Source organism: Dipodomys merriami, unplaced genomic scaffold, assembly GCF_024711535.1.
Source record: "Dipodomys merriami isolate MVZ:Mamm:240054 unplaced genomic scaffold, mDipMer1.0.p SCAF_348, whole genome shotgun sequence".
In the NCBI taxonomy this organism is placed as follows: Eukaryota; Metazoa; Chordata; class Mammalia; order Rodentia; family Heteromyidae; genus Dipodomys; species Dipodomys merriami.
In genome coordinates, this window is record NW_027205026.1 from 114720 (window position 1) to 134872 (window position 20153).

At 48.9% G+C, this 20153-nt stretch overlaps 1 protein-coding gene across 3 annotated transcripts; it reads right to left on the minus strand.

The window, feature by feature from the left end:
• Nucleotides 1-417: 417 nt before the first annotated feature.
• On the minus strand, nt 418-19965 carry Def8 (differentially expressed in FDCP 8 homolog). Of its 3 annotated transcripts, none has more exons than XM_069987809.1 (12): nt 19758-19965; nt 18950-19083; nt 16324-16421; nt 15002-15151; nt 14055-14196; nt 12345-12509; nt 11703-11830; nt 11509-11622; nt 9862-9942; nt 8743-8883; nt 8457-8566; nt 418-5973 (listed from the first exon to the last, which is right to left on the minus strand). In XM_069987809.1, the coding sequence occupies exons 2-12, from the start codon at nt 19071-19073 to the stop codon at nt 5871-5873; spliced, it is 1356 nt and encodes a 451-aa protein (XP_069843910.1). In that variant the 5' UTR covers nt 19074-19083; nt 19758-19965; the 3' UTR covers nt 418-5870. The 3 variants fall into 3 exon arrangements, with proteins under 3 accessions (XP_069843910.1, XP_069843908.1, XP_069843909.1); XM_069987807.1 differs by lacking the exon at nt 19758-19965 and adding an exon at nt 19341-19707; XM_069987808.1 differs by lacking the exons at nt 12345-12509; nt 19758-19965 and adding an exon at nt 19341-19714.
• Between the last annotated feature and the right edge of the window lie 188 nt (nt 19966-20153).

The window sequence follows — 20153 nt, forward strand, 5'->3', positions numbered from 1 at the left end:
GGGGGTAAGAACCCACCAGCTAGTTTGGGTCAAATCACAAAGGCCTTAGGCTTTGCTGTTTCTATAATGGCAACCATGGGCTGGGAAGGTGGCTTGCCTTGCATTCAAGAGGCCCTGGGTTCGATTCCTCAGCACCACATAAGCAAAAAGAAAAAAGCCGGAAGTGGCGCTGTGGCTCAAGTGGTAGAGTGCTAGCCGGACCCAAAAAAAATACAATGGCAACCATTCTAGATAATAATAAAAGGCAAGCTCACAAATAGTTACTGCCGTTAAAGCTTCAGTTCAAGCCCCAACACACACACACACACACACACACACACACACACACACACACACACACACACACACACACACACACACACACACACACACACACACACACACACACACACACAGATGAATATAGCCTCCCAGCAATTTTTTTTAAAATATAGACTGAGCTTTATTGAAAGAGAATGCCTAAAGGAATGTTTGCATCCACAGAAGAGTGAGCCATGGTTTAAGTCATCTAAAGATCACCTTATGCTGCTTCTTGGTGGAAATGCTGCGGAGTTTAAGTGGAAGCCCTTACTGGTACTAAACAACAAAATTTACCTGTGATTTGGCATGCAAACATGAAAACCTGAGCCAGCAGAGGCATCTTTCATGGATGCACATATTTTGCTCCTGCCATTGAAAATGAGTGCCCAGTATAATAGTCTCACCAACAAAAAGCATTGTTCATTCTTAACAGTATGCCATGCCACCCACTAAATTTCAGCCATCTTTTCCCAACAGTGTAGTATATTCATGAAAGTTCACCTGACTCAATCCAAGATGTAGCCTCAACCTTCAAAGCTCACTACATGAGAAGAACCTTTGAACATAATGTAGAAGCAACAAATGGTGATGAAACACTATGGCCAGGAAGTTTGGTGAAAGTATAACATAGGATGCTCTGGACAATGTTACAATAAATTGAGAGGAGCCCAAACCAGCAATAATGAACAGTATGTAGAGGAAGATTTGGCCAGTGTATTCAGACACAGAGTTTTTCCCAAACAGATATTACTGTTGCACAGCTTCAAAGACATTGTGACCCTTGACAAGAATGTGACCCTGAAAGAGGTCATAGAAGCAGATGCAGACAAGTTGTTTATTTTATGATCTCAAATGCAGAGCTAGTGCAGCTGGAACAGAGAGAAGCAAGTAGAGTGATTGCCTAGGCATACATGAAGACCTGGGTTCAATCCCCAGGTATCCCATAAACAGAAAAAGCAGGAAGTGTGCTGTGGCACAAGTGGGTAGAGTGCTAGCCTTGAGCAAAAGAAGCTCAGGGACAGTGCCCAGGCCCTGTTGTTCAAGCCCAGGACTGGTAGAAAACAACAACAACAACAACAACAAAAAACACTTGAAACCTGAAAGGGGGAACTATTATGTCCTCCTAGACAAGAGGATATCCAAAGTGCAGCTTAACCTATGAGTTGGAGCTAGAAGAATGTGCTCAAATATACCAGCATCCCAACCCACTCACATTGTCTGTGTGCTCCATCCAATACAGGAAAAGACGGAGTTACTATGTATTAGTGGATGAGGATTGTAACTTTGTTTTGTTTTTTTTATCTCAAGTCTCACTGTGCAGCAAAGCTGTCTTCAAACAGGTGGGTGTCCTGCCTCACTTCCCAAGCTTTAGGATTCCAGGCATGCTCTACTAGGCTCAACTTTTTTTTGCTAGTCCTGGGGCTTGAACTCAGAGTCAGGGCTCTGTCCCTGAGCTTCTTTTGCTTAAGGCTAGAACTGTACCACTGAGCCACAGCACCACTTTCAGCTTTTTCTGTTTATATGGTACTGAGGTATTTAACCCAGGGCTTTATGCATGCTAGGCAAACACTCTACCACTAAGCCATGTTCCCAGTACCCATTCACCTTTGAATCTAACTTGAAAGGGGTGTTCAGAGTTTTCCTCAAGTCTATTCACTAGAAACTTCTCTTCAGGCCAAGCACAGTGGCTCACTCTCTTCATCTTAGCTACACAACAGGCTGAGAGGATCACAATTTGAAAGCAGCCCTAGCAGAAGTCTACAAGACTCTCCAAAAGAATCAGTAAGGGCGGGAAGGTGGCTCAGTGGTAGAGTGCTTGCCTCACATGTATGAGGCACTGGGTTTGATTCCTCAGCACCACATAAACAGAAAAAGCCAGAAGTGGTGCTGTGGCTCAAGTGGTAGAGCGCTACCCTTGAGCTGAAGAGCTAAGGGACAGTGCCCAGGCCCAGAGTTCAGCCCCCACGACCAACAAAAAAATTAAAAAAAAAAAAAAGAACCAGTAAGAAGCTGAGGTGAAGTGTAGCTCAAGTGGTAAAGTGCCTGCCAAGCAATCTTGAGGCTCTGAGTTCAAACTCTAGTACCAGCAGGGGAAAACAAAGTTCTATTCAATGAACTCATATTCTAGATTTATTTATTTTTTAATATGAAAGTAAATGGACTATTTGGGAAGAGGAAGGGGATCAGTAGGGAGACAAGAGACAGTAATGAGGAATGAATATGATCAAAATACATTATATACAGGTATAAGGGGCTGGGAAGGTGGCTCAGTGGTAGAGCACTTGCCTTGCATGCATGAGGCCCTGGGTTCGATTCCTCAGCACCACATAAGCAAAAAGAAAAAAGCCGGAAGTGGCGCTGTGGCTCAAGTGGTAGAGCACTAGCCTTGAGCTGAAGAGCTAAGGGACAGCGCCCAGGCTCAGATGTTCAGGCCCCACAACCGGACCCTCCCCCCCCCCCAAAAAAAAACCATTATATACAGGTATGGAAACAATGAAATCCAATAGTTTACACATTAACAAAAAAAGAGGGATGACTGAGCAAAAAGCATGAGAGGCTAGTGCTGGTGGCTCACACCTATAATCTTAGGAAGCTGAGATCTGAGGATCATGGCTCAAAGACAGCCTTGGCAGAAAATTTGAGGAGACTTTTCTCCAATCAAGCTCCTGAAAACCAAAAGTAGAACTGTGGCTCAAAGCTGTAGAGCTCTATTTTTGAGCAAAAAAGCTCAGGCACAGCACTCAGGCTGAGTTCAAGCCCCAGGACTGGCAAAGGCTAACACACATACACACAGGGCAAGCAAATGCAAACACACATACACACAGAGACAGAGACAGAGAGAGAGAGAGAGACAGAGAAAGAGAGAAAAGCCTCATACCTGTAGTCCCAGGTATTCAGGAGGCTGAGAGCTGAGGATCAAGGTTGGAAGCCAGCCCAGGCAGACAAATCCCAGAGTCTTATCTTCAAATAATCAAGAAAAAGGTAGAAGTGGAGCTGTGGTTCAAGTGGTAGAAAGCTGGCTTTGAGTGAAAAACTAAGCAAGAGCATGAGGCCAAGTTCAAGCCCCCTTACCAGCACAAAACAAAACAAAAAGCCACTGGACATATTAAGTGTAACCACCTTGTATAATCTGTTGAAGTTCAGAATAAGAAATTTAAATAGGAAAATAGAGAAAGGAAAAAGGGAAAGGTGAAGAGAAAGAAGAGAAGACAGGCACAGTAATAAATGCTTCTGGAACCCTGGGACCTCACGTCTTGTCAAAATGGAGACGAGTATAATCAGGCCACATCTGTTGTGAGAGCATGCTCAGGCCTTGGTCTGACACCAATCAATAGTGTTACTTTACCCCAAACCAGATCATACTCAAGCCTATTTAATTGGCTTGTATATCAACTAACTGCTTTGATTCAGATTCACCATGCTATGGGATACCTTTGAGTGTTCCATAACATAGTAGCCATATAAATGAGCTTCTGGCTGAGGTCTCCTACCCATTCTACAGACACATAGAAAAATCTACACATGATTCTGCATTCTGTATCACCCAAGCCTGGCATTTCAAGGGGAAGAGAAACTAGGGGAGAAGGTTTGGAGTAGGTTATAGAAAGAAACTCAACCCTTTGCCCAACAAATGCCAGGCTACTAACATTTTCTGTCAACACAGTGATTTATCATTAGAACAATGTGATGTTGATTACACAGAATTAAGAAAGGTCATTAGCCACATGACAAAAATGTGATGCAGTGGTGATAAATGCAGACTTAGAGGTGTAGGAAAAAGGCATTTGTCCTTTAGTCCCCTCTTCAACTCAAACAAGGAAGATGGAGAGGGACCTATGTTGACCCCAAACATTTTTCTCTTGGGACGTGGGGGGGGGGGCAGTCATGGGGCTTGAACTCAGGGCCTGGGTACTGTCCCTGAGCTCTTTTGCTCAAGGCTAGCATTCTACCATCTGAGCCACATCGCCACTTCCAGTTTTGTGGTGATTAATTAGAGATAAGAGCTTCTTGGCCTTTCCTGCCCAGGATGGCTTTAACCTGTGATCCTCAGATCTCAGCCTCATGATCATTTAGGATTACAGGTGTGAGCTACCAGCATCCAGACCTATCAAACTTCTTAAAGGACTTTTTACTATTTCACCTTGAGGTAGGTCAATACCACTCTCCCCAATTTCCCGTGGGGAAACTGACAAAAGACAGCAAAAGCATTGCCTAAAGCCATCTCATGGCACAAGGGGCAAAGGAGAGGCACAGTATTCGTCTATCCCTTAAATAGGTTGGCAAGCTAAGCTGTGTCTGCTGATTGAGTTATCCACTCAGGCTCAGTCAAAGGTGAGAGACATCTAAGCAGCAACACTCAGTGCCCTCTAGACACCCAAGTGTGGCTTTCCACACCCATACCCCACACACGACAAGTAGGAAAGGGACAGTGACCCTTCCTTCACAGGGAGGAAAAACAGAAGCCTTATCCAGAGACATCCCCTGATACAGTACAACCTCAGTTGCAGAATTTGTAGGGTGCATGGAGCCTGAGTGTGGCCCCTGCTGAAGAACTGTAGATCTTGCCCACTTTCCAGACCCAGATCTTCCTTCACAAGCTATAAGCCTCCTGCCTGGGGCTCAATGCTTGACCTTGGGCCTACAACCCAAGTCACTGGCAGGTTAACCCCAAATCACTGAGAGCCCTCCATAGACATAGTGTCAGCCAACAGAGTTTCAGGGGCAAATTTAGTCCCAAGCACTGCTATGCAGGCCTACTGTAACCAACTTGTTTGCCTAACCCAGAGTCTCCCTGGATGCTTTGTTTCTGCTACAAACCTAGAAGCCAGGACATCTTCCTTGGGCTCAGCCCCGAGCTACCTAGCTCAAAGCACCAGAATGAGGTGGGCTAGGCAAGGGCAGAAACAGCAGCAGATAACCCTTCAGGGAGAAGTTCCACAGCCTGTTTCCCTGCCTATTGTGCATGGAACCTCACTGACTACCTATGAGCCTCAGGAGGTTGGAGAGGTCCATGGGATACCACCATGAATAGCCCATTCATAGACAACCAGATGACCCCAAAGAGAGAAGGTACTGAGAAGGAAGGGTGTCTGTAGATAAACCTAAATTGTTTATGGCAACAGATGAGGCTAGATATATGGAGCCAGCATCCTCAGGTATCACTGGCTACTCTCTGAGGTTTTTGGCCTAATCAGTTGCTACGGTAACCTGAACATGAGCAGGGACATCTATAGGATCTAGAAGCCTGGAGTGTTCAGTACCACAAGGGAGTAGGAGTCACACCTGGGCTCCCTTGCTCAAGGCATCCTACATTGGGGGAAGGACAGGGGCCACAGCATGACCACTTACAACAGCATACCTAGGTAACAGGCGGTACAGCCACCTTAAGTCCCAGCTGGCACCTGGGGAGTGGCAGTCCTGGCAGGCACCACTCATACCCTTCTGGCCTGGTTGGGTAAAGAGGTCCAGGGGGTGCACCAGAAAGGAGTCTCCTCCAGAGCTGACTGGCAATGCCACCAGAGCAGAAACCAGATGGGCAGGCACAGAGTCCAGCATTCTTCCCTAGCAGTCTAAGCATCCACATCTGGACCAGATGCTTGGAAGAGCGACTGCTTTCTCAGGTTGAGCCGGGCACACTTAGGGCAAGTAGTTGAATTGTCATAGTAGCAATCCCTGGGGGCAGAAAGACAGACATGTAAAATTCTACCACTGGACCCTTACAAGCTTACGAGGTGAGCTCCTACTGCCCCTGTACAAAGGGGTAAGGGGCTCAGGTGTTCACCACCATTGGTCAGAAGTGAGGTTGGCATCCAAGCATGACAAGACCTGTGTGTCCAGTATACTGGTCTCTGTCAAAGGGTACTCATAGCACATTATCTGGACAATGCATTCCCCTAGCGTTCACATTCAGGCTCCAAGTTTCTTATATTACCACTGTCCCCTGTCCTCACCAGTGTGGAGCCTTCAAGTATGGTTCCCAAACTGTGTGTCAAGGCATACCAGGGCTCAACATCATGTACATGGGGATCTATAGGCTCATTTGAACATGTGGAGAGAATGTGGACAGAGTTCATGTTCAAATTCATCAATATTTAACATGTGTCCACCACTGAAACTACTAGCTCAAGAGAGTTCATGTTTCAGCAAGTTTTTACTACATCACTTTTTATGACAAGATTGGCAGTTGCTATGATAAACTGGCGCAGGGGCAAAAAAACCCAAAAAACTGTGGACAGAAATAGGAATGGAAGGTTCTCATCCAACTCAGAGCACAGCAAATGCACAAAATCATAGTTAAGAAATTGTGCTTTGGATCACTCCTGTAATCCTAGTGGCACAGGAAGCTGAGATGTGAGGATCAAGGTTTAAAGCCAGCCCAGTCAGACAAATCCATGAGACTCGTATCTCCAGTTAACCAGAAAAAAACAGAACTGTTGCTATGGCTTAAGTGGTAAAACATCAGCCTTGAACAAAAAGCTATGGGAGACCATGAGGGCCTGAGTACCAGTACAAAAAAAAAGAAAAAAAAGAAATTGTGCTTATTGTAGAATGAAGTTTAACTGTTTTTTTGTTTTTTTGTTTTTTTTTTTGGGTCCGGTTGTGGGGCCTGAACTCTGGGCCTGGGCGCTGTCCCTCAGCTCTTCAGCTCAAGGCTAGCGCTCTACCACTATGAGCCACAGCGCCACTTCCGGCTTTTTTCTTTTTGCTTATGTGGTGCTGAGGAATCGAACCCAGGGCCTCGAGCATGCAAGGCAAGCGCTCTACCACTGAGCCACCTTCCCAGCCCAAGTTTAACTGTTTTGCTTCTAACTTATATGTATTATTTTTTCAAACAGCCACTAAATATGCAAAATATAAATCCTCATGATATTGTTTAAATGTAAGTACTTAAATAAGCAAAAGTATCAGGTATTTCTTTTACACTAGACACTGGAAAAGGTGCTGAAATATTAAGGATATCAGAAACTAGGATGTTTAGCAACCTCTGCCTTAGTGCAGGAAGAAGCAGTGCAGATGCTGCAAATCTAAGTAGGCTTTGGGAAGTAATCCACAATGGTCTAGGTGGGGCTGGGAAGTTGCCTTGCATGGATGAGGCCCTGGGTTACATTCCTCAGCACCACAAAAGCAGAAAAAGCCGGAAGTGGCACTGTGGCTCAAGTGGTAGTGCGCTAGCCCTGAGCTGAAGATCTCAGGGAGAGCACCCAAGTCCAGAATTCAGGCCCCATGACCAACCAAAAAAAATTAAAATTAAAAAAAAATAGGGGCTGGGATGGTGGCTCAGTGGTAGAGCGCTTGCCTTGCATGCTCGAGGCCCTGGGTTCGATTCCTCAGCACCACATAAGCAAAAAGAAAAAAGCCGGAAGTGGCGCTGTGGCTCAAGTGGGACAGCGCCCAGGCCCAGAGTTCAGGGCCCACGACCAGACCCCCCCCCCCAAAAAAAAAAAAAATAGGGGCTGGGAAGGTGGCTCAGTGGTAGAGTGATTGCCCTGTATGCATGAGGCCCTGGGTTACATTCCTCAGCACCATATAAGCAGAAAAAGCCAGAAGTAGCACTGTGGCTCAAATGGTAGAGTGCTAGCCTTGAGCTGAAGAGCTGAAGGATAATACCCAGGCCCAGAGTTCAGGCCCCACGACTGCCAAAAACAACAACAACAACAGGGGCTGGGAAGGTGGCTCAGTGGTAGAGCACTTGCCTTGCATGCATGAGGCCCTGGGTTCGATTCCTCAGCACCACATAAGCAAAAAGAAAAAAGCCGGAAGTAGCGCTGTGGCTCCAGTGGTAGAGCGCTAGCCTTGAGCTGAAGAGCTGAGGGACAGCGCCCAGGCCCAGAGTTCAGGCCCCACGACCGGACCCAAAAAAAACCACCCTGACAGAATGGTCTGGGTTGTAGTGACCCCTTCCTAGCACATAAGCATTCATTCCTAATAGAATTTTTCCACATAGACATCAGTGCATAACTCTATGGCTCAGGATCAGCAAAGGGCTCTGAAAACCAGGCAGCAAAGGTCCAAATGTCTGTCTCCCCCTCTTTCAGTGACACCAGAAACTGCTTCCTCAAGACCAGATACAGCTGAGACCAAGGAAAGGAAGCCACTCAGAGGGCAGGGCAGAGCCTCAACACCTCCTCTGAGGGAGGGGCCTGGGTCACACCCACCTGTGGAAGACCGAGGAGCAGTCCATGCACACAGATGTGTGGCTATCAAATGGGAACAGCACGTCACCTTCTCTGCAGAGCTCACACACAAAGCCCTTCGCTTGACACCGCTGGTGGGGAGGGGAAAGAGTGTGGGGAGGTTAGAGGATATATGCAGGTAAGTGCCAGCCAGGACAGTGGGGCAAGCTGCTTCTCCTGCCCATCGCAGCCCCCAAGACTAGGGGCCAGGAGAATGGCCTAGGGTCTCCTATGGACTGGGGGTAGGCGGGGGAGGGAAGAGACCCACCTCGCAGTCCAGCTTGATGTGCTTGGCAAAAAGTGTGTGGATCTCAGTAAGCGAGCAACCAAGGCGGCCCATGTGCACATCCAAGAGGTCCTGGATTGAGTACATCTCATCGTTCTCCACAAAATGCTGCCGGTCCTGGAGCTGCCAAATCCCAGTAGCTGTAACCCCAAGCACAGGAAAAGAGACCCTCCCACAGCCCTCCCATGGCTGTTCACATTGTCCAGGCCATAACCCTTGGCCATGTCCAGCAGCTACCATGGTGTGAACAGCCCCAGCCAGGGACAACTAGAAGCCTCCAGAGACAAAGACCCTGGGAAGGAGCCCTCAGAGCAGAATTGGAGAGCCTGGGGAAGACAAAGCAGGAAAATGGCCACGTTTCCTAAACTGTGTAACCCAGCTCCCCAAAACATACTCTTGTTACTCCTATAATCCTGTCTCAACCATCCTTGCTCCCCAATCACTAGGCCTTTCCCCTGCCTGCCACACCTCATCCCAGGCCTGGTCTCCCTGTTTAACACCTCCACAGTACTCCCTAGCCCCTCCCCAACTTTGTCCTGTCCATATTGCTTACCACCCTGACATACACTTCCAAACTGATGGAAACTCTACAAGGCAAGGATTCCTGCCTGTTTTTCTTATTGTTTCCCAGAATCTAGTCCAATGCCTGTGAATACTGAACACATAGGAAGTGGTGCTGTGGATCAAGTGGTAGAGTGCTAGCCTTGAGCACACAGAGGCTCAGGGACAGTGCCCAGACCCTGAGTTCAAGCCCCAGGACTGGCCAAAAAAAAAAAAAAAAAAAAAGAAACCTATACATATTGCACACATAAATAATGAGCACAAATAAATAATGTTCAACTGGCCTGTGGTGGACGTATACCTCCACCCACAATCACATAAACGTTTCAGACAATGTTTCTTTATCTCAGTTCCCAACCTGAGATCATCAGAGAACAGTTTTGTGATTGGGGTACCTAATAGCTTATTACAGGCCTGATATTCCTGGGGCAGAGTTTGGAAGATTGCTAAAAGTACAATATATACTGCTACCAAGTTGTCTGGGAAGTCCTGGACTAAGGGGTACTATCACTGCTGGGCTGCTCCCCCCAGCAGTCTGACCTGCAGCAGCAGACGTGCCTCCATGGCCTCCTTGCAAGTGATGAAGTACGGCTTCATGAGCAGGATGTCCTGGCGCAACTTCTGTGGATAAGGGCAACAGGCAGGCTCAGCCAGATCAGAGGGCTGCACCTCAGCCATATCTCTTCCATGTCCTAGCTTTACAGGGAATCCTCAGCTTACTCTCTTGGTGTCAGCAAAATCAGTAGGGGCTGGGGAAGGTGTTGTTGAGCTCCCCAGGATGTTCTTAGATCTGAGTGCTACAAAGAAACTCAAGTGCAAATCTCAGCTTCTAAGCTACACAGGACCTTGAGGTTCATTTACCATCACCATCCACTTAATGGCTTTCCGAGAGCAGTAATGTGTAAAACACTAGGACACACTTGACACACTAGGCCTAACACCTACTCAGATCCCACATTCCTCATCAGCCTCTGTGATCTGGGCAACTCACTCTGCTCTGCCTGCTCTTCCCCAGTAACAGGGAATTGGACCTCATTCTACTGCCTGCCCCACAACACCATCAGCTCCTGTCTTCTAGAACATCTGGATCTCCATTCTAGATAAAACTGGCCACCACAGCCAGGTGCCAGTGGCTCACACCTGTAATCCTAGCTTACTCAGGAGGCTGAGATCTGAGGATTAGGGTTCAAAGCTAGCCTTGGGCAGGAAAGTCTGGGAGACTCTTATCTCCAATTAGCCATCAGAAAACCGGAAGTGACGCCCAAGTGGTAGAGTAGTTGCCTTGAGCTAAAGAGCCTGGGGATAGTGCCCAGGTCCAGAGTTCAAGCCCCATGACCAATAAATAAATAAATAAATAGTTCAAGGCCAAGGCGCAACATTGCACAAAAAAAGAAATGTACTCATTACCTGACTTATGAAATGGTAGCCCACTGTCCAACATCTTAGTAATAACAATAAAAAAAAATTTTTTTTTTGGTTGGTCGCGGGGCTTGAACTCTGGGCCTGGGCGCTGCCCCTCAGCTCTTCAGCTCAAGGCTAGCACCCTACCACTTGAGCTACAGCGCCACTTCCAGTTTTCCTGTGGTTTATTGGAGATAAGAGTGTCACGGACTTTCCTGCTGAGGCTGGCTTTGAACCGCAATCCTCAGATCTCAGCCTCCTAAGTAGCTAGGATTACAGGTGTGAGCCACCAGCGCCTGGCAAATTTATCTTTTTTTAAAGTTCAAAGCCAGCCAGGCACCAGTGGCTCACACTTGAGTAACTAGTTACTCAAAAGGCTGAGATCTGAAGATCATGGTTCAAAACCAGCCTACACAAGAAAGTTCATGAGACTCTTATCTCCAATTAACTACCAGAAAACCGGAAGTGGTGCTTTGGCTCAAGTGGTAGAGAGGTAGCCTTGAGCAAAAAAGCCCAGGGACAACATCCAGGCCCCAAGTTCAAACCCCAAGAAGAGCACTAAAATAAAGTGAAAAAAAAAAAGGCTACTAGAATAAAATTTTAATTGCCTCCATGGCTGGAATCAAGATTGCTATTGAACGTGGTTCTACTGCCTTTAATCCAGAGGGCCATCAAAGGGCCCTGCTGAGATGGCATGCCTCCTTTACTCAGCACCGCCCACAGACCAGAAAAGGGGTCTATCTGATGCAGTACTGCCTCATCCCTCACCTTAGGCCCCAACCTTACCCGGATCTCCACCAGTTCCTCCACGTAGTTGAATAGCAGGGGGTTGATCTCCCGGAGCCGGAGCACTGGGCGAGATACCATCAGTGCCAGGTAGCGCATGCTACAACGAGAAACCTGCAGGGTACAGCACAAGAAACCTGCCCACAGGCTCTCCTTTCCCATGGCTACCCCTACCCACACCCACACCCCTCTACCTTGCGTGGCTCAAAATCCCAGTTGTGCACAACACGTGCAGGGATGACAGCCAGGTCGTTCCAGTGGCAGTGACTGCAGTAGTACTGGCCGGTGTAATCACACTGCCTTGCCTCGCCGGGCACACCCCCTGTGTGGGGGTTGGTACAAGTCAGGCTCACAGGCCTCAAGTCTCCTCCCTGACCAACAGACTCCCTCTCCCGGTCAAAAGCACAAGAAAGAACAAGGTGGGCCAGGGGTCCCACCCCACTGACCTGACCCACCCCTTCTTAGCCACAGCACCTCTGTAGATCCCAATGTGCTTACAAGTAAAACAGAGCAACAGGACCATGCTATGGGACTGCTGGAGGGAGCCCATGAGTTCACATTTGTTAACATTTCCATGACTACTATGATCTCTCTCCCTCGTCCTGTCTGTTAGGCACTCTGTGACAAAGGGCCACACAGAGGCTGAGCTCAGGCTCCAGCCCTACAGTGACCCGGGCAAGTCATAGAACAACTGAAACCTCATTTTGCTCCAGTGGGAAATAAAGACATGCCAGTATTGACCCTTGCCACTTAAAGCCCTCAGGTCAGTCCTCAGCTGTCAGACAGCTTCCAGTCTGCTCTTGCTCTGCTTAGAGAGGACCCTCTTTATCACTCACGAAGAGAGATGGGAGCCCGGCACTCTGCACAGCGGTAATCCTGGCTGTCCAGCCCTGTCTCAGGACAGATGTTCAGCTCATACTCGGCCTGATGGCTGACTTTGGAGCTTACACAAGGCTTGGAGACGAGGTTCAGGCACTTGCTGTGACAGCGGTAATAACACCCTGTGATGGAGAGCAACCATGCCTCTTAGAAGTCACAGAGAGGTGTCCACAGTGACCTTCATGAGATCCACTCCAGTGTCAAGACAAACCAGGCAATTCTTCACATCTTGGCTCCTCAAAGATCTTTGTGACCCTGCTCAACATTTGCCTTGCCTATCAATTCTAGACACACACATCCAGAGTCAACCTGCTATTCCCACCCTCAAACTCAAACTGTCCAAATAGAGTTTATTGTCTTCCATCTCAACCCTCTTCCCTCATTTCTCATCTCAAACTTCAGTGACTCCAACCTACTGCTAAGACTAAACATCATGAATCACTTTGCCTCTTCTCTTATCTCCTAACTGCACTTAGAACTTCCAGCTAGCACTGACCTCAGCCACCTGTCACCAAGGTCATGATGATCCCAGAATAGGTTGTTGTTGTTCTTCTTTTCTTCTCCCTCCTCCTCATCTTCCTTCTTTTTCCTCTTCTTCTTCCAACTTCGCTCTCCCTTCCAGTATATGTGTATATCAGCAGTGAAAGTCTGAGCATCTAACCATGGTCCCTACTGCACTTACAGAAAAACCCTCAGCTCACTTCTACAATACTCTCTTTCAGGTATAATGCTTTAGCTCCTATGACGACTGGACACCTTTTGTTGGGTATCAGTGACTCATATCTGTAAAATTAGCTACTCAGGAGGAGTCTGGGACTTGGAGGATTGAGGTTTGAAGCCCACCCAGGCAGAGGAGTCTGAAGAGACTCTGTCCAATTAGCCAGAAAAATGCTGGACTGGAGGTTCAAGTAGTAGAGTGAAAGCTGTGAGCAACAAAGTCGAGTGATAGCACAAAGCCCCAAGTTCAAGCCCAGTATAGACAGATAAATACACTTACACTCATGTGCACATGCATGCACATTTTAAAGCCCACTTTTCTTCAAGACTGGGCATAGATCAGTCACAGAGCCTTTGCAGGCAGGCCTGCCCCAAGCTCTACCCTGACTGGCTTCTTGACCTTCAAGCATTTGCTTAAACATCAAATAAGGCTTTTTCAGCAGTGCCAACTCAAACACCAAATAAATATTATTCTTTCTCTTTAACTTACTATGACTGTAATATCACGTCATTTATTAACGAGTTTCTCATTCAGAACAGCACCATCAAAGGAAAATTTCTACCACGTTCCCTTCACTATCCATTGAGACAACCACCAGACTCATGCAGCCATTGAGTGCTTGCAATGTACACAGGACAGCTAAGGAACTCCTTCTTTCATATATTTAAACTTAAAGTCCTACATGGCTCATGGCCAACATAATGGAGAGCTTAGTGAAGGCCAGTGAAGGCAGGCATGTTAGTTTTTCCATTCTTAACATTCCCAGCATACAGAAAAAAAAGCTTGGCCAAATGAGTGCACTATCAAAAATTTACCTGAAAATAACTCACATCTGGAATCAGAGCTTTGGCTCCTGTACCTTACTTGAGGGACTTGGACAGGAAGAGTGTGCGCCCATGTCAGCCCACCTGAGCATGTGCCCCGGGTCTGAGCTTCCGTCTCAGCCCACCTGTACACGTGTACCAGGTCTGGATGAGGCCCCAGATGATGGTGCTACACTTGTCACAGGTTTGCTTGACACTCTTGCTCTTCTCCTTGTAGAAGCGGTGCTCAAGAAGGACTCGGATATTAGGCTCATCCTCATTGGGATCCTATAGAGGAAGGGAAAAGGAAGAGTCACAGGCGAACTGGGCTACAGCTTGCTCCTTTTGGTCAAGTTTAATTCATGCTTTCCAGATACCACTAGCAGAGATTGTGCATTTCAGCCTAATGCATGTTCCTCTCCTTCCTCCTTTAGCATGAGGAGGACAGTCAGTCAGGTGCAGACAAGATCGTACCACTTTTCTAGCAATCCTGGCAGCCTTGTGCTGCCTAGGTCCAAGGGCCTGTGAACAAGAATCAATCTGCCCTTCCTTCCTTTTACTGGTTAGGTGCAGAACAAGATGTGGAGTGGGGCTATCTTAGACTCTTCCTTTCAGTGACTGGAAGAAAAACAAAATAGGATAACCCAGTATCTCCAATACCACTAGCTGTCATAGGCATGAAGAAAATCACACACATCCCCTTTAAGTCACTGTTTAGGTTGTTTTTATCACACATTTAACTATTTCTAATGAATATTTCGGTTCTAAATTCCAAAGAATTAATGAGACAGTATATGGGACTCAGTGATAGCCAACTCAGAGACTCAGACCCAACTCAACATGATGGCTCTTGTGGGATTTAGACTATGAATCCATTTCCTGCCTGGACTAGCTTCAAATCTTGATCCTCAGGCAGCTGGGATTATAGGTGTGAGCCACTCACTGGTACCCAGCCCACTCTATCTTTCTAGGTACCATTCTACTCAGCCTCTCAGAGTTCAGTGGGAGGAAGGCAGGGGCTACCTAGTCCTTCTGCCTCCTACAATCTCAACCATGGCTCCTGGAACCTTCTTGGGGATAGGCCAGCACGCACCTTTAGCTCCTGGAGCTTTAGCCGCAGATGGATGAGCCTCACCACGGCATCTTTCTGCTTCTCGGACTGCTCCGGCAGCTCCAGAATCACCTGCTTGCATTCTTCAATTGCCTGTTGCAGCTGCTGAACATCAGAGGCCAGGAAAAGACCCTGCCCAGGTGGGAGGGCTGTGGTCAGATAATCACCTAACAGATTCTCTGTGAAGGCTAGAGTTGTATTCAAGGGTAGGGAGGCTCAGGGTAGGTCTCAACCTCTTCACCAAATGAAGACTCACTACACATAACAAAAGCCCCACGTCCTCAGGTAAGGAGAGGCTGCTGATCACTGTCTTCCCCCTGGCTGGACTGATGGACCCATAGGCCTCTGAAGATGCAACTCAGGGTATTTTTCAAAAGAGGAATTCTGGGCTGGGTATGATGATACACACTTATAATCCCAGTACTTGGGAAATAAAAGCAGTTCAATGCCAGCCTGGTATACACAGTGCTACCCTGTCTCCAAAACAAAATAAATTCAAACAAAAAAGACAACTTTCAAGGGGTGGAAGGGTATCTCAGTAATAAAGCACTTGCCTAACATGCTACAGGGTCTGAGTTTGATAGCCAGAATCCTGCGCCCCTCCGGCCCCCCACCCCACCAGCTCTCACACGCACACACATACACCACCACATACACACTTCCTTCTTGTACAAATCCAAATGATTTAGGGTGGGGGGGCTACATGGATTCACTTCTACAGAGCTTTTCCTTGGAGGGGAGCTAAGGAAATTATAATTAGTATGAAAAAAAGGACACGGCCTCTGGTTGAATTGTAAGGCCCAAGCAGATGCCAGCAACATTGTGTAGGTCTGCCCAGCCACCCCAAAACTTGGTACTTTTTTTCGTTTGTGCCTTGAAGCTTGTTTGTGCCATGGGGCTTGAACTTAGAGCCTAGGCACTGTCCCTGAGCTTTTGTGCTCAAGGCTAGCACTCTACCACTGAAGCCATAACAGCACTACTTCCAGCTTTTTGTAATTGCAAGTAAGTCTCTCAGAAGGAGAAGAAACATCTCAGATTATCTACCTAGGTCTAAGCTTATTCAACTTTCCCTGTGAGAATAGGGCCAGGGCTACATAGGTCTCAGAATTGAGGACCCAGTGATTGCCTGAGGTGGGGCAGCTGTGGTTGATGGTGGAACTCCACAGAGATGGGAAACTGCACCTCTAGCTCTTGAGAGTGCTATGAACCAACATCCCTGCTACCAGGACTGTGGTAATCAGGAAGCTGTTGACTCAATATCTCAGGGTCCCATCCCCTCTCCTCCCAGACCCTAAAACATTTACCACAGGGCGAGAGAAGTGGTCCTCAGACAGGCCAAGATCCATCATGCGCTCAGAGCAGTGGAACTCAGGCTCCCCAGGGGACAACTCAGGCAGGATCTCTGGAGGACAGGGAAAGTATAGAGGTTGGTGGGGCCGGGGTGGGGAGGTCGGTGGTGGTGGGGAGGGAGGATGGGGGGGTTGGTGGTGGTGGGGTAGGGGGGCGGGGGGGGTGTCAGCTTGCCCCTCCTGCTTCCAGACCCTCACAAAAGTAATTAGTGGTCAGAGCTGGAAAGAAAACACAGGGAGGCCTAGGGAGAGGGGTGAAAGGTGGGTTCTGTCTGATATGCATTTGGAAAGAAATCCAGCTTTTTGCCAAATAGGAAAGAAGAGATGGAATGTCAGGCACTTTGTGGTGCTGAAAGAGGCAAACAAGATAGCATTATATCTGGGGTGACACACCTGTAATCCTGTCTACTTGGGAGGCAGAAACTGGATGACGGTTCAAGGTTAGCCCAGGCAAAAAGTTCATGAGAGGGGCTAGGAATGTGGCTCAGCATAAACAGGAGATACTACTAGAAAACAATGAAATTGAAATCCCTTTGTACAACTACTTAAAACGAATAAAGAAAAAATAATATATATATATTTTTGATCGTGGGGCTTGAAGTCTGGGCCTGGGCGCTGTCCCTCAGCTCAAGGCTAGCATTCTACCACTTGAGCCACAGCACCACTTCATGGTTTTCTGGTAGTTTATGGAAAATAAAGACTTTCCTGCTGGGGCTGGCTTTGAGTCGCAATCCTCAGATCTCAGCCTCCTGAGTAGCTAGGATTATAGGAGTGAGGTACCAGCGCCCAGATGATTTTTTTTTTTTTTGGCCAGTCCTGGAGCTTGAACTCAAGGCCTGGGCACTGTCTTTGAGCCTCTCTGTGCTCTACTACTAGAGCCACAGCGCCATTTCCGGCTTTTTTTGTTTATGTGGTACCAAAGAATCAAGCCCAGGGCTGCATGCATGCTAGGCAAACCCACTGAGTTCCATTCCTCAGTACCACATAAACAGGAAAAGCCAAAAGTGACACTATGGCTAGAGTACCAGCCTTGAGCAAAAGAAGCTCAGGGACAGCGCCAAGGACCTGGCAAAAAAAAAAAAAGGGGGGGGGAGCTAGAGGAATGGTTCAAGTAGTAGAGTGCTTACCTAGCAAGCACAAGGCTCTGAGTTCAAAACTTAGTACTGTCAAAAAAAATGTGAGCCAGGTGTCGGTTGCTCACGCCTGTAATCCTAGCTACTCAGGAGGCTGAGATCTGAGGATCGTGGTTCAAAGCCAGCCTGGACAGGAAAGTCCATGAAACTCTTATCCCCAATAAACCACTAGAAAACCGGAAGTGGCGCTGTAGCTTAAGTGGTGGAGCGCTCGCCTTGAGCTGAAGAGCTGAGGAACAGCACTCAGGCCCAGAGTTCAAGCTCCACGACTGACAAAAAAAAAAAAAAAAAAAAGTGATAGAAGCATCTTGATTGCTAAAGCAGAGGCCATTATGTATAAACTGACTGACTATACCATAAAATTCATGAGCTGTGTGACAACTTCTCTGCAACCACCCTGGCCCGAGCTCTCCCTACTAGCTTCGTCTGCAATTTCTAGGGCTAACACCCTCATAATTCCCAGAAGAATGGGGCACATGACTTTTTAACCAATATTTTCCTCCACCAGATCTTAGCTGTAATCTTGCTCCACAAAATCACACCTACTGGGTGCTGGACCCTGGGATTCAGCAATGACGGGCCAGACACAAATTCCTGTCCTCTGGAGTATATACTCAGTACTTGGTCAAATACTGTACTGGTCTTGGGGTTTGAACTCAGGGCCTACGCTCTAAAGTTTGTGTGTATGTGGGGGGAGGGTGACAGTTGGCGAGTGTGTGTGTGTGTTGGGGGAGGGCCAGTCTTGGGGGGGGCATGAGCTCAGGGCCTGGGCACTATCCCTGAGCTTCTTTTGTTCAGGACTAAAGCTCTACTTCTCAAGCCACAACACTTCTGGTTTTTTCTGAGTAATTTATTGGAGATAGGGTCTCCCAGCCTTTCCTGCCCAGACTTGCTCCAAACTTTGATCCTCAGGTTGGGAAAGTGGCTCAGTGGTAAGAGTGCTTGCCTTGCATTCATGAGGCCCTGGGTTCGATTCCTCAGCACCACATAAGCAGAAAAAGCCAAAGTGGCACTGTGGCTCAGGTGGTAGAGTGCTGGCCTTGAGCTGAAGAGCTGAGGGTCAGCACCTAGGCACAGAGTTCAGGCCCCACAACTGACAAAACAAAAACAAACTTTGACCTCAGATGTCAGTCACCTGAGTAGCTAGAATTACAGGTATGAGCCACCATGGCTTCCTTGGCCTTTTTCACTCAAGGCTAGCGCTCTACTACTTGAACCACAGCTCCACTTGCCAGTTTTGTTTGTTAGTTTTTGGTACTTAGCTGGAGAAAAGTCTCACAGACTTTTCGGCCCAGGTAGGCATTCAACCGTGATCCTTGGATCTTAGCCTCCTGAGTATCTAGGATCATTGGCATAAGTCACCCAGCCCAAACTAACTTTAAACGAAATCGACATGAACAGGGCAGTAGGGAGGCGGTCCACACAATTCCTACCCCACCATTACTCACCTTCAGAAGGAGTGTCCTGAGCCTCCTCACTGGACCCCTGCTCATGCTGCCTCCGCCCAAGCTGCTTATTGAAGGGGTTGAGATGGGCCTGCCGGAACCGGGCCAGCTTCTCATCATATTCCATAGCATCCCACCTACACGAAGCACCGCTGGGTGAGTGCCCAGGTCCAGAGCTCATCGTGGACCATCCCCTTCCACCCCCTTAGGCCCTTTCTCTTGTAGAAAGCCCTTAGGCCCTTTCTCTTGTAGAAAGGTTTGGCTACTTAGCAACCTCAGTCTTCTGCCTCTCCCCAAACCACCGAGGCTGCCCTCACCTCCACTGAGGCAATTTCTCAGAAGAGCCCACAGCGACATGGAATGGTCTAGACCCATCATGTGGCTATAGACTTACCCAAGGTCCTAAGACAGATGGCTGAAGCCCACGGTCCTGCCTCTCAGCACCAGGACTCCTTTGGCCCCAGGTGCTGCTCCAGACCCAGAGCCACGCAGTGAGCTCGGGGAGCCGCGAGCGCAGCCTCGGCCACCGTGCCTACCCATTGCACAGAGGAGACGGGCTCGGAGCCCACCGCCCCTGCGGGTCCGCACCCCCGATGGTAGCCTGGAAGCAGGCTACACCCTCTCTCGGAGGAGCCGCTGGAGGTGCAACCCTCAGCCCCGCGCCTGGCTGTGTAGGCCCGACGCTGGGCCCGGCTCCCGGCGCGCCGGGCCTGCAGCCGGCTCCGCGCCCCGAGCGTCCGCATCCGAAACGGGTGTCGCGAAGGCCGGGGCCGCGCACCCCGGGCCCCGCGGAGGCCGCCCGGCCGCTCACCTGACTTCCAGCGCCGCTACATTGTAGCCCGCCGGGCCGCCGTCGCCGCCGTGCAACCCGCGGGGCCGCTCGCTGCCGCCGCCTCCGGCCCGGAGGACCGAATAACACCGGCTCCGCCCGCGCCCCCTCCCGGGAATGCAGCCCGGCTGCACCAGAGGGCCGAGGGTCTGAGTCACGACTGGCAGGTCGCTGGCACGCAGGCACCGGCGCTCACGCCCTGACCCCGGCTACTCGGACGGCTGCGCAACCCAGCCAGAAGCCCACGGGGGCCCGCCACCGCCCGGTCCCGGCCGCCTCCCAGGGCGGGGGTTTCCTTCTGTTTTCCCCTCGGGTCTCGTCTCGCCCCGATGCCGGCCTTCAGCCCTGCGCAGGCGTCCCGGGCTCCCGGCCGGCCCT